Source organism: Pollicipes pollicipes, unplaced genomic scaffold (assembly GCF_011947565.3).
Source record: "Pollicipes pollicipes isolate AB1234 unplaced genomic scaffold, Ppol_2.1 Scaffold_4002;HRSCAF=4701_pilon_pilon_pilon, whole genome shotgun sequence".
Lineage (NCBI taxonomy): Eukaryota > Metazoa > Arthropoda > Thecostraca > Pollicipedomorpha > Pollicipedidae > Pollicipes > Pollicipes pollicipes.
Window position 1 is genome coordinate 44,411,283 of NW_023596420.1, and position 13,965 is coordinate 44,425,247.

The following is a 13,965-nucleotide window of genomic DNA, read 5'->3' on the forward strand; positions in this document are numbered from 1 at the left end:
AGACTCGAATTGGATCGCCTACCAGCTGAGGGGGGGGGGGGGGTCATCAACATTCTAACCACGGTCCATGCCATGCATTTCAGGAAGCGAAATCAAACAAAAAAGCACATATATTTCATGCAGCGTGCAGCGTGTATCATGCATGGCTTGATTGTGGTCCTCTGACATTAGTGTTCGGTCTGGTTACACCCGCTCGGTGCCCTTTGCACACCGGCCTTTCCCACGAATCATTTGCCAAGGTCGATGCTGTTTAAATTGGGCTTGTCACACGCGTACACATTGTTTTTATTGTTTTTGTCAGCACTCTCCCTAAAATAACTTTTGCCAGCCAACACAAATGTTCAGATTGATTTTTTCAGCTTCGCCGGAACTCGTGGAGCGTTCCTTTGATGGCCAGCCTGCCGGAGTATATAAGGTGTATGTGTGTTTGAGTGTTTTGCGTGTGTGTATGAGTGAACAGCTCTTTAGGCCTTCAGTGCATCGCGTTTTTTTTTTCCAACTGGACAGTTTCCGTATTTGGCCTTTGCCCGACTATCGCTTACGCTCTGAAGAAACAATAAACAAGGTAATTACAGTTGGACTCTCACGAAGCCTCATTTAATTACCAACAGGGAGTATTTCTGTGCAGGCGTTTACCTCTGCACGTCAGGAGGTACATAAATAACATCGATCCGTTTTTTGAAAGCAATCAAGGTGGCACATGGTAAACAGAGAGCCTTTGAGCGGCAAAACGGGATAGCATGATATTGCACCTCAAATGCTAGCACGTACTTCAAGCTGTCCATCTTCCTGCTGTGCATGCCATGGAGGTGGCTTTAGGCGATTCCTTTGGGCAAGAAACCTCGGAGCCAGTCGACGAAACACCCATCCACTGAACCCGACACGTACAGGACATCGGTGCTCTGAGCGTCGTGCCTACGTATGCAAACCCAGGCCAGGCCAAACTGCGTTGAACCTTCGAATTCTTTTTGATTGAAAATGCAGGCAAAAAGGTCAAGGGTCTGCAGAGAGTCATACAGATGAAGGGAGCACTGAGCGACCAAAGAGGCGCTGGGCGGTCAGCTGGACCCCTGAGCACCCACAGGAGCATATCATAAGCCAGATGGCTCTTCAGTGACACAAGTAGCTGACTCCGTAGCCAAAACGTCTCCTGAGTAGCTAAAAGGGCCCCTGAGCAGTTGTAGGGGCCCTGAGCGTTTAATGCGACTGCTGGTTGTTGAGAGTGTCTCTGCAGCAGCTGATGTCCCATATAAATCCAGAGGAAATATTGGACGATAGGAGCGACTTATGGACAGCCAAAAAAGCCCGAACTCCTAAGCAGCTAAAGCCACGGAGTTTCTTTAGCATGACTCTGCGTCACCTCGATGATAAAAAGCAATGCCGTTCAGAGCACATTTAACAAATTTTGCACCGGTGTTTGACACCAGCGTGAGCGAGTAGTGAGTTATTCCTGCGCGAGTCCGCCGAAATGCCAAAGACGGGATGACGGGCACACGTCTCTCCCCAACGGAGAATAGCAAGGAGGGGCTAGGCGTACATTGGGGGGGGGGGGGGGGGCAGTCCCACCTCTTACTGTGTTACGTGTACGGCAGGGTGAGCGGGAGCGCCGTGGTTTCTGTGGGAAAGGTGCGGCAAAAGCCGGCGGATGCCGAGCAGACCGGATGGCAACCCGCCGCCACCTGCCACCTGACGCTCGCACAGTCCCACGTGATACGGGGCGTCATGGCCGAGCGGTTAGAGCGTCGGACTCCCCCCCCCCCCACCCCACCCACGCGGGGGTCTGGGTTCAAATGCCAGTTGCGCGATAGCCCCTGAAAGCTAACAGGGCCAATGCAGTCGCTGACACTCTATGAAAGCGCGTGGCGACGTGCGTAGCGTTCTTTATCAAGAAAACTGTCGTCTATGATGACTCACCTTTCAGCTTTTTAAATGCCATGATACTTCGACATGCGCCTTAATTCTGGGCCAAGGACAATCCAGCTGTTTTGTTCCTGCGTCAGCAAATTCTGGTGTTTCTGGCCGCTGGTTGCTGGTTGTAAGACTGCTCGGCTGACCGTCCATTTGTCACATTACAGCTGGTTGTTCATTTGTCACATTACAGCTGATTGTCCATTTGTCACGTTACAGCTAGTTGCTCATTTGTCACATTGCAGCCAGTTGCTGATCTGTCACGTAACAGCTGGTTGTTCATCTGTCCCGTTACAGCTGGTTGTCCATTTTCTGCACCTGACGCTTGAAACACTTGGTGACATACAAACAGGCTTCGATCACAAAACGCACTCTCGAGCTTCACCTGGACATGGCCCCAGCGCCGGCCATAAGCTTCGCTGTGTGTTTTCCGTAATGAGCTCATTTTTAAAGGGTGGAAGGGTGGAATGGTGGTTACCGGCTTCGATGGAACCGACCTCAGGACAGAGGAACATAGCTCCGGCAACTTACCGGAAGGTGAGCGGCTGAGACCAGCTTGAAATTCATATTTGGCATGCAACCCCCAGGGCTTACGATAATACTTCACCCCAGAATGGGGGCATTCGGGAAGCGAAGATGTTACACCATCCTTGGGGATGCCCCGCCCCAACCCCACCACACCCCTAGCTGCATCATCACTGAGCAGAGAGAAAACCCATAGGTTTTTTGCAAAAAGCAATGGGCGTCCAGAGGGCTATTAGGCGGTCACTGATGCCAACGAGAGACCAGAAAGGTTCTTGAGCGATAGGAAAGGCCCCTGAGCAGCCAAAAGAGCCTCGAGCTACTAACGAGACTCAAAGTGTTCAGCGGGTCGCCAGAATGCAGACAAATGACTGGCGACCAAACGGATCATTGAGCACCCCGTGAGGCCCCAGCGTCCAGACGAGCACTTACGTGTTCTGAAGGGCCACCATGCCATCAGAGAGGAGCCACTGAGCTATCAGGTTAGGCAACAAAGTCCTTTGGCGACCAGAGGCCCTGGATGGTCAGTAAAGCCCCTGAGCAGCAAGAGGGGACGCCACCGACCAGGGGCTCCTCAGTGGCCGGAGCAAACTCTTAGTGGCCAGAGCGCTCTGAGCGGCTAAAACGGTCCATGACCGACCGGAGGGGGGGGGGGGAGGGAGGGTCCCCCTCCCCCCCTTGGCAGGCGGCCTTGAGCACACAGACATAAGAGGTTGATGTAGCCAACAACCGGCCAAAGAGACCCTGTGTAGTTGCGAGATCCCGCTGCATCCATAATGGAATTTGAAAGGCCAGAGAGTACGAAGTAGCCAAAAGGGCCGTTTCAACGGTCGGTATCGATGGTAGCCGGGTAAGGCCCACTGAACGGCAAGACCGCCTGGGGTGGCCAGATCGGGCTTATTGAGCAGCCGGAGGGAGTATGGTGCTGCCAATGTCTATTCTTGCAAAGTGAAGCTCTTCTGGACATTCCTATTCATTACGGTCCTTTATCTTCCCGTCGCGCTTCTGGGAGCAACCCCCTTCCCCTCCATGGGCCATCAGAATTTTGGACCTCCAAGTTGTAGGCTTAGGCTTTTAGACTTCCTGGGGCCGGGAAGGGTTTGGCTGCCCCCCCCCCCCCCTCCGACCCCCGCCGGATCTCTATATATGCTCTGAGCAGCTAGTGAGCCTGTTGAGCAGCCATAGAGTCACATCAGGTGCCGAAGCGTTCCTCCGTGGCCAGATTGGCTCCTCCGTGGCCAGACAGGCCCTTAAACAATCAAAGAGCTGGAGAAGTGGCCAGAGATGCGCGGCCAGAGAAGCGGCCAGAGATGCGCGGCCAGAGAAGCGGCCAGAGATGTGCGGCCAAAGAAGCACCGAAAAGAGGGCCTTCAACGTTTGTTGCCATACCTGGGTGTCCGAAGTGCCCCTGAACGACCGGCGGGGGGGGAGGGGGCGCGATCAACCAGAAGAGCTCTTAAGCGGAAGGAGAGGCTTCTAGGCAGCCGAAACGGCGCTAACATCTAAAAGGACCCCCGAGTGCCAGGTGGTCATGAGAATGCAGCTATATGGCCCTGGCGACCGAACGGGCCTCTGAGCTGCCAGAGAGACCTCAGTAGTCAAGGCTATAGGAGCAAGGGCCACTGGGCAATCAGAGGTGCCCCATCGGCCACCGGATGGGCCTTAGGCGGCCAGCTCCTGAACAGTCAGAGGCGAACGCGCTGTATGGCGTTGGAATAAGTGCGTGAGGTACATACTCGCAGCGTTTTGTGGGTAGTCTTGTGTGTTTAACTACGTTACCAGAACGCGTGTGCATGCGTTTAGCAATATTGGCTCTCTTCCTCTGAAGCTGTGGGGAATATTCCGCCACGTTTGGGAGGTTATGAGGGATGCGTGCCCCCCCCCCCCCCACGCCCCCCGTAACGTCGCTCATAGTCACGTCTCTGTTAGTCAGACTGAGAACGAGTTCCGGGAGACGGTGTAGCACCACGGACAGGCACTGGTTAGCACTGTAACATGTGTGGCATGACGCGTGCTGCGGTAACGACGGTGGGGGGAATCGCGAACGTGGATACAGGTGAGGCACGAACAAGTAACGAGTGTAGTGCTAGCAGGCCGGCTAGCCGGCTGAGGCGAAGGGGCGTTTCGACAAGCGGGCAAACCGAGCTTTCAAAGTGAGCTATAGACGTCAAACTTTCCACCTTCCAGAACTGTGAAGATGCCTTCAAAGGCTTTTGAAGATCGCTTCAAGGGTTTTAAAGATACATTCGAGGGCAATGAAGATACTTTCAAGGGCTGCGAAGGTACCTACAAGGGCTACGAAAATGCATTTCAGGATTATGCAAACGCGTTCAAGGGCTATTACGATATATTCAAGGGGTTTGAAAAACCTTCAAGAGCTACGAAAATACGTTTAAGAGCTATAAAGATACCTTCAAGCGTTATGAAAATATCTTCGAGGGATATGGTGATACCTTGAAAGACAATTGCGACAATATCTACAAGGAAAAGGAGGACACCTTTGATTCCTCCGATGGCGGAGCTAATTAGCTCGCGTGCTTTCCGATCCACCCATCCGTGGCGGCGTGGGTTCGAGTCCTCGCAGACCCTCGGTACTTTATCTGGACAAATACGGCTTGCGGGCGGTGGCAGCGGCCGCCCCAAAGGGCGGTTGTTGTCGGAAGGTAGGACAGGCTGTGCTGAACATTGCGGCAAGTTAAACTGTTACCTCAGATTCTGCCGTTGCCCTGGAATTGCGCGATCGGATGGCGGGAGACAGGACGCACGCAACGAGCGTGCTCTGATCCCTGATTAGCGTGGGCTCTGATCCCAGAACATTCCATCCGTTCAAAAGCTTCGGGTTGAATCTTCAAGGAAGGTGGCCGTGGAAATGGTTTAACTGGATGACATCCGACGTTTCTCAGTGGCGAATAGTCGACAGATGCCGACAGTGCAAGTTCCGAGAACAGGTGAAGCAGCACCACTACTTATCAGAGTGAGACGCCAGCCAGACCGAAATATCACGGCGGCTATTAGTGTCTGTGCAGGAGAAGCGAGGGAATGCCACTGCCAGTGTCATCACGGCGGTATGGCGTACGGTTGTTTATTTGCCATGCTTTCTCAACAGCTGATGGTGATGGATAGTGACCCCATGACGTGCACGGGCGCCCACACTTTGCATGGTGATGAATCCCTGGACCTGTGATCGGACATGGAGCCACTGGGTGCAGTGACCAGTCTACCGGCGCCCGTGACATCAATGAGCCCCGCCAGCGTCTAAACTTAGCGAAGCGTGAGTCGTACCGCGAATTAAACACACGGCTGACCGGAAGTGGTCGGCACCAACCGATCCATCCGTGAAACGGTGAGCCAGTTCGTGAGAAGGCTGGAAGCCTTTCGAGACGACCTGCTCCACAGGCTGCGAATTTCCTACGCAGGTATGCAAGGCCCGAAAACGGCGCGTTGGGAGAAGTCAATGTTGCAATGCACTCGCAACAACTGGGCCATATGAACATTATGAGGACTGTGATCTATGCACGCGGAACGTTGTTACACTCGAAAGCATTGCTCCCGTCGAGCCAAACAGGGTGTCAAGCGTCCTTTGTAGAAATAACCCATAAACCAATCTGTCCGCGGGGCGACGGCCTTCGACGCCACCTGGCGTTACATGAGCTGGCGAAGATGGCGCCACCTGGATGGGTGGACCGTTGCACCTTGGAGTGCGGTTCTCTCAGTGGACCCTTTTTTCGCATCTTCACGTTCATCCCGCTGGACGTGTTGATCACGCATTATACGCAGGCATGAGTTCGTGCCTCACTGCATGCGTCCGTTTCTGTTTCTGCTTCGAGTTGTAGCGCAGGTAGCCGTTTTATAACGAACACAATCCAGCGGTTTTATTTATACCGACTTAACGTCCAACATGCGTACACAAATGTATCCACCCGCAGTTATCCTACTACTTTTCTGTAATAAATGATTCCGAAAACATTTCCAGGCACCACAAAGCCAGGATATTACAGCACCAAACGACAAAAGCATTAGCAAGGCCACTTCCCTGAATGAAAACGGGCAGCCAGTGGAATCAAGATACTTTTCGCTTTCCTTCATTTTGGATGCAGTAATGATGTACATTTTTTAAGCAAACGCGTCACTAAGTATACTGCAAATTATCGCATTCAGTCCCACGATAATTACAAACGCCGGGCACGAGCATACGCATCACAGTTCAACATGTCAGCCAACAAGGCACATTCGAAAAACACCTCCAGAACATCCCAAAGTCGCACACGCTCCAGCTTGCCAGCTGAGCCATACATCTCGCCACACCCACGCACCCCTCACGCACCGGGCATCACCTCACCGCCGATCCGCCTTGCCGACGCCGCGCTTCCCGACGAACAAGTGCTTGGGCTTCATGTCTAGGATGACGCGATCGGCCTCACCCTTCTTGGCGTTGCGCGCCAGCTTCTTCTGCGCGTTGCGGCCGATCTTGCGCAGCTGGAGGCGCGTCTTCTCGTCCTTGACGCCCAGCTGGTCACGCGGCGTGCGCGACGAAGAGCGCACGCGACCCTCCGAATCGGCGCGCGCCTTCTTCACCTTGGGCCGCGACAGCGAACGCGCACGGTCCGCCTCGGCCGTCGCCACAAAGTGCGTGCCCTGCACGTCGCTCATGTCGACGCCCAGCTCCTCCATGTCGCCGCGCAGACGGCTGACGCTGCGCTCGCGCTTGTGGCCGCGGCCGGTGCGCGGCATGGTGGCCGTCGTCTTGTTCTTCCGCATCGCGCTATCGATCTTCATGATCTTCTTCTTGTTGCGGATCTTGGTGGCCAGCTGATGAACCTCCTCATAGTCGGAGTCCGTCTCCTCGTCGCTGTCGTAAACGCCGGCTTGCTCACGCAGCTCCTCCTCCTTCTCCAGCTCCTCCAATTTCTTCAAGATGTCCGGGTCGACGAAGTCAGCTACGTTGTGGCCCTCCCACACCTCAGGGATCTTGTCATATTTGAAATCCTCGGGCAGATCATAGTGCTTCTTCAGGTCCAGGGTGTACTCCTCTTCCATCTCCAGCTCAATGTCACGCTCCAGCTTCCTCTTCTCTTTGATAGCAATGCCCTGGCGTTTCTTCAGTACGGCATCAGGGATGTGCGGCAACCTTTCCTTGTCGTCTCGTTTCTTTGGCTCTGCCAGGTGAAGCCGGTTGAGAATGTCATTGACCTTCCTTGTCTTGATCTTCACCTCGACACGATGAGCCAGCAGTTTCTCACATGCCTCCTTCTTCACATCGATGACCCCATCTTCAGTGACAGTTGACATGGTCATAATAGGAACCTCATGCTTTGTCAGTGGTTCCAGGAGGGCTTTCTTCTCTGCTGGCAGCTCCTCAAGAGTCATCACATCTGACTTGTTGCAGACCACAAGCAGTGGTTTGTTGGCAAACAAGGGACAGATGTTCTCAAACAGCTGCACCTGCTGCTCCAGAGTGTGACCACACTGCTCAGATGGGTCCATGATGTACAGGACTGCAGCTCTCAGATGGGCCAAAGCTGTGATAGCCTGCATCTCTATTGTGTTCCTGTCCTCCAAGGGATGGTCAAGGATTCCAGGTGTGTCCACTACTTGCCACCTGAGGTATTTGTAGTCTGTGTGGCCAACAAAGAGAGACTTTGTTGTAAATGCATATGGCTGCACCTCAACATCTGCTCTGGTGATTTTGTTGATGAAGCTTGACTTTCCCACATTGGGAAATCCACAGATGAGGAGGGTCCTGGTGTTGGGGTCTATGGAGGGCAACCTGGACAGATGCTGCCTGACCTGCTCCAGGTACTGAAGTGACTGATTTTGCCTCTTCATGATGGTTGCCATGCGACCAAGTGCAGCCTTCTTCAGCTGCTTGCAGCGATACAGAGAATCACCATACTTCATGAGCCGGACATAGTCTCTTGACACATTGCCAATCATGTGCATTGCCATATTGATTTGACCCTAGTGCAAGCTTGTAATGATCTTTGTCATACAAGACATTCATCAAATCTGCATAGAAGGGGTGGATATCTTCCAGTTTTGGAAAGTCTGTCAAGATCAGCTGCAGCTTGTCATGAAAACTCTGCTGAGTGAATCTGATCTTGCGCATGTAGAATTGTCGGATTCGAGATATTTTGTAACCCTTATGGATAACTGTAGGAGTTTTCCTTTGGGTCTTTGACAAAATGATGTTGATGAAGTCCTTGGAGGAAGGTACCACCACAATCTTCTTAAAATTGTACGACATCTTGAAGCAAAGTTTGTCCTCGATAAGCCACAAAGAACACTTCAGACGGTCTTCTCACTCACTCGGTAAGAAAAATAACACGCACTCGCGTATCTCTCAAAAAAGTCAGTAATCTTCACCCCCCAACTCCCATAAGCAACAAAAACCCCACGACTCCAACGCGAAAGGCCGAGCCCTCGCACGTTGCGGCGAGCGTACTGCAATTTCAGCTTGTTTGTCACTGGTGCGTTAGGATGGACGACAGCGACCGGAAGCGTCTCACTGAAAGGTTTAACATTTTATCTCTCTACTGCAAGTTTTCGGACATCTTTCTTTCAAAGGAAGGTCATTTTTACTCATTTTCATTTCGTTCATAACAAAATGAGATCTGGCCAAGGGATCTTTTGCGCATTTTGATACCTTACATATTTTTCCAAACGGCAGCTGCGCGTCCCGTCCTTTTCCTCTAAGCCGCAACCATGGCGCAGCAGTTGTCAAAGAAAAAGAAGGTACGCTTTAAGTTTTCGATTGAGACCTATGCTTGGGTTGTTTATAGCCAGATTTGTGTTTTTTTATCAATTTGCCGCAGTGACTGGTACCAATATACTCTGTGGGTGATGATATTGCGTGCGCTTCAGACGGGGCGTATGTGACGCGATGTCTTGTTTTGATGGATGTTTTGTGAATCCACTTAAATTATAGGTGAATCACGTACCCAAGCGTGTTAAGCACTGACTATTATGGTTCAAGATGTATCATGGATCAGGTACCGTTTCAGGAAATGCTGTGCAGCTTTGATAATGTGTTGATGGTTTGCTCTGCGCATGTTTTGGGTCTTGTGCCAAAAATTAAGTGTCAATGTCATTGTTGTTACTATTTTTGCAGCTGGGCTGGTTGAAAGGTTGATGGAAATATTATCCTTGGTATCATTTTGATGTAATGCATTGCTCTCTTCTGGAATCCCAGGCATTGAAAATGTGAACATTGTTGCCTGGAAGAAACAATTTTGGAACTTTGCTTAGATCACTGTATCGGTTCATTTTAAAGGGTGTGCATTTATCACAAGGAATAGAGTGCCTGCTAAATAGGGTATGTGACATGCATGTTGCATCCACTGCTAGCACTCATCTGCCCATTTCCATAGTTCTCCCTTTCTTTCCATCAGGCACAGTATGATACACTGCATGATGCCATGTCATGATGCTTACATATTTGTTATTTCAGTTTGTGAAGAAAGGCGTCTTTGAGGCTGAGCTCAATGTGTTCTTGACACGTGAATTGGCTGAAGATGGCTACAGTGGTGTTGAGGTGCGGGTCACCCCAACCCGCAGGGAAATCATCATCCTTGCAACAAGGACCCAGAGTGTTCTTGGTGAGTTGTGTTTCCCTCTTGTTTTGTAGATGTATTTTCACATCTGTAGTGATCGTACCTTTTGCGTTGTCACAATCTGATATGATTATTATGTCAAGCTTGGGTTTCTAGCATATTCCCTCTTCTTTGCCTGCCTTCTCCATGATATCTTATACAAGTGTAGGTTTGGGAGCCTGACAGGGTAAGCCAATTAACAGGCTGTCTGAGTGGCATGTTATGCTGCCCAGTTTGTGTGTGGTATGCTGCCCTGTTTGTGCATGGTATGCTGCCCTGCCCTGTGGGTACCCTGTCATGACTAAATGGCTGTTGTGATGTAATGACTGGTGTTGGTTGGTTGATGATGCTTGTAGAACTAACGCTGAGTGTCGGAAGCTTGTGGTACCACCTGGGAGATGTGGCCATTGTTAATCCAGATGTAAAATTGTACAAGGTGCAACATACCAGGGATCTGTTTGAGGCAAGTAAATGTGGCCTGGGTTTGGTCCCAGCATTGACATCAGGTTTCTGGTTTTCAGATCATTAATCCCATTAAACCAACCACTGTAAATTAGTGACAAGCTCATTTACCAAGACTGCTGTTTTAATAAGTTTTCCAGTTTTCCTCATTTGTGCCAATTCCAGGGTGCCAGGTTTTTGAAGAATATATCATTGGGATGACAACCCTAGGGTTATCTGTAATGTTTGTGATTTTTAAATTTCTGGGTAATTGGGTTTGTTGTGAAGTTGGGATGGTGTGAAGTGAAAAATGTATCCTGAAACATTATTTTAACCTATTCACCATTAAAGGCCTCTCATTACCATAGAACAAAATATGTGGAAGCAGGGTGGTGTCATTGAAACCCAGAAACTGTTTTTGTGGGATCATTCTCAGAGCAAAACATTGAGCAGCAAGCATTGTATGATGGTTTTTGTGGTATGAATTTTCAGTGGTGTGATCCAGTGTGTTTAATTTCTGGGATCTCACCTAGTTCAGGTCAGACATCATGCTTACTGTGAGCCAGTTCCAATCAGATGTTGGGTTTATGATTGGCCAGTGCAGGTTAGGTGTTGGGCTGACTATGTGCCATGTGAGGTGCAGGGCAACTGTAGCTGTCCCATGGAAAGCATTGTGCCTGTTGTTCAATATGAGTGCTTCAACTTGTGTCTAGTGCTCATAGGTCCAAACTGTTTTGTTGAAATTGCAATGCAATAGTTCAACAAAAAGCCTAAGGTTTTTTAGTCACTCATAACATTGAAACTCCCTAATCCAGGACTAATATACAAAAATTCAACTCAGTGACAAAATTCTAGCTTGTGCTGACAAAAAGCATGCAAACAATACTGATGGTGCGATGTTCACCAGCCTGCTATGTTTCATGGCATTGGTGAGTCATTTATGCCAGTTTCCTCGAGAAGTGCTCGTTTGGTACAAGGTCCAGCAGATGAACAAGTTACAGAGACCACACATAATACCAAAAGTCCTGCCACTGAGCATCGAGCACCAGCTGGGTGAGCAGCAACCATGCTAGTTCGGCGGCGCCGCCGTACTGACCGCGCCATGTGTCCGCAGGCGAGAAGGGCCGCCGGATCCGCGAGCTGACCTCGGTGGTGCAGAAGCGGTTCGGCTTCCCGGACGGCTCGCTGGAGCTGTACGCCGAGAAGGTGGCCACGCGCGGTCTCTGCGCCATCGCGCAGGCCGAGTCGCTGCACTACAAGCTGATGGGCGGCCTGGCCGTGCGCCGCGCCTGCTACGGCGTGCTGCGCTTCATCATGGAGTCGGGCGCCAAGGGCTGCGAGGTGGTGGTGTCGGGCAAGCTGCGCGGACAGCGCGCCAAGTCGATGAAGTTCGGCGAGGGCCTCATGATCCACTCCGGCAACCCGGTGCACGACTACGTCGACAAGGCCTGCCGGCACGTCCTGCTGCGGCAAGGTGAGCGCGCCGGCGGCGGACGCCGGCGCTTGGGGCCGTCACCGGCGACGGACGCCAGTGCTGGGGGCCGTCACCGGCGGCGGACGCCAGTGCTGGGGGCCGTCACCGGCGGCGGACGCCGGTGCTTGGGGCCGTCGCCGGCGGCGGACGCCGGTGCTTGGGGCCATCACCGGCGGCGAACGCCGGAGCGGACAGCGGTCGTGACGATGGTTGCCGCACTAGCAGCCGCAGGCCTTCGTTTTTTGGCAGTGTGCATGTGACGTCGAACAGCTGACTCCTTGCCGCGGACCTAGTCTGGTTACGTTTGGTTGGCCAGGGATGTAGTAAACACATTTGTCAGCAACTAATACTGACAATGTGGTGGAGAATCAAGTTTGTTGTCTTGGTCTGTTCCTCATTTTACCAGTCGCAAACTGTATGGTGTAGATGATCCGCCGTCCCTCGAGTTGTTCAAAAGCTATCGCGGTTTTCGCCATTTGTGACGGCAGCAGTATTTTGAGACCTTTAGAATTATTTGAAAGTAGAGCTAACAATTTACCGGCGTCTTCATTGTATCTTTTGCGTCAGCCGTGTGTCAGCACATCTGAACCAAGCCGCGGGCCTTCTGCCAAGTCCTTTGGGCATTTGCTTGGTGGATTCCCTAATGCTGTGTGTGGTGTTGTGGCTTTGGTACGAAGCTGATGACTGTGGTACCTGTGCCGTGCTCTCTGTTAACTTCAACTGCAATTGATACCAAAACTAATTCAGGGTTCATGGTGCATAGTCTGTCACGTCCTTTTGACATGCATGTAAATGATGCCACAGTTCGTGACCATGGTAAGGCGAACTGTTTGAGACTCCTCTTCATTCCTGCTGGTGTTTACATTTTTTCGCGCTAAAACCTCGCGCGCTGATTCATGATCAGGCCGTTTGGCATCACACAGCCTACAAATGAATATGCTGGTTCAGTGGGATAGGTGTAGTTAAGACTGAGGAATATGCCGTTTAACGCGACGCTGGTGTCCGGCAGGCGTGCTTGGCATCAAGGTGAAGATTATGCTGCCGTGGGACCAGACGGGCAAGATCGGCCCCAAGAAGCCGCTGCCCGACCACGTCACGATCGTGGAGCCGAAGGACGAGGAGCTGCCCAAGGAGCCGTACTCGGAGTCCAAGGAGAAGCCCGCGGAGCCGGTGCCCGTGCCGCCGCCGCAGGCCTAGACAGGATGCACACCAATACACGCCGACGCTGCGTTGATACTCTGTGTTTGCTGGGGTGGAAGACAGAGCAGAGGAGCTGGAGAGAAGCTCGCCGCAGACGCGTCCAGCGGCGCAACGGGACGAGGGGGCGCGGCTGCTACGCGGCAGAGGCCGGGGAGGGACGCGCGGGGGCGGCAACACGTGTGGTAAAGCAGACAGCATGGCAGGCATATAAGTTGGTTGGCCTGCGGTCTGTGGAAGCTATTGCTGGTAGGCTTTTCTTCGCAGGGTCCGCTCGCTGTTCATAGCATCTTAGCAATACTTCCACTCCACCTATTGCTATTTCTATTCATTCATGATTCACTTCAGGACACCATCTTCGAATATTCAGTTAAATTTCGAGGCGAGGTTACGGAAGTTCCAAAATTTATACCTTTGCTCCCATAGTTCAGAAATGCGGCGAGCGAACCCGATAGCAGAAAGGGAAACACGATCCGTTTTCTGTTTCATCATCACCGCAGTATGTTGGTACTACCATGATTACGAAACGTGAATTTTTGAAACAAAACGTAACTGAAAGCGGTTGACAGTCGCTAGAGGAAACTGCGATCATGTTGCCATACGGCATGAGACGTGAATAGCGTATTCTTACCGACCACAGGCAGTGTAAGTTTTGCTCGTCCAGCTGAGAGGTCTACTTTGAACCAGACGCACGACCACTTTTGAATTACGGACGGTCCCACATCCGAGTTAGGCTGTCCAAGACTCAATGGACTGCTGATCGGAACATGTTAACCATGTGATGGTAGTGACATGACAGCCTTTACCTGGTCTGAGCCGAGTCGTCGGAGAGTT

The 13,965-nt window shown here is 51.7% G+C and overlaps 2 protein-coding genes across 2 annotated transcripts; one reads left to right on the forward strand and one right to left on the reverse strand.

Moving 5' to 3' along the window:
- Positions 1 to 6,287: 6,287 nt before the first annotated feature.
- Positions 6,288 to 8,861, reverse strand: Non1 (nucleolar GTP-binding protein 1). The gene is given in 2 exon segments (XM_037216044.1): positions 6,288 to 8,388; positions 8,390 to 8,861. Coding segments are annotated over 2 exon segments (1,908 nt in total). The 5' UTR covers positions 8,675 to 8,861; the 3' UTR covers positions 6,288 to 6,765.
- A 235-nt stretch (positions 8,862 to 9,096) lies between these two features.
- On the forward strand, positions 9,097 to 13,170 carry RpS3 (ribosomal protein S3). The gene is made up of 4 exons (XM_037216045.1): positions 9,097 to 9,162; positions 9,878 to 10,025; positions 11,575 to 11,934; positions 12,944 to 13,170. The coding sequence occupies exons 1-4, from the start codon at positions 9,133 to 9,135 to the stop codon at positions 13,129 to 13,131; spliced, it is 726 nt and encodes a 241-aa protein (XP_037071940.1). The 5' UTR covers positions 9,097 to 9,132; the 3' UTR covers positions 13,132 to 13,170.
- The last annotated feature ends 795 nt before the right edge of the window (positions 13,171 to 13,965 follow it).

Coding starts and splice junctions, on each gene's coding strand:
- RpS3 (XM_037216045.1), top strand. CDS start 9,133: ATGGCGCAGCAGTTGTCAAAGAAAAAGAAG. Junction 10,026..11,574: donor AAGGACCCAGAGTGTTCTTG/GTGAGTTGTGTT, acceptor ATGTGTCCGCAG/GCGAGAAGGGCCGCCGGATC. Junction 11,935..12,943: donor GCACGTCCTGCTGCGGCAAG/GTGAGCGCGCCG, acceptor GGTGTCCGGCAG/GCGTGCTTGGCATCAAGGTG.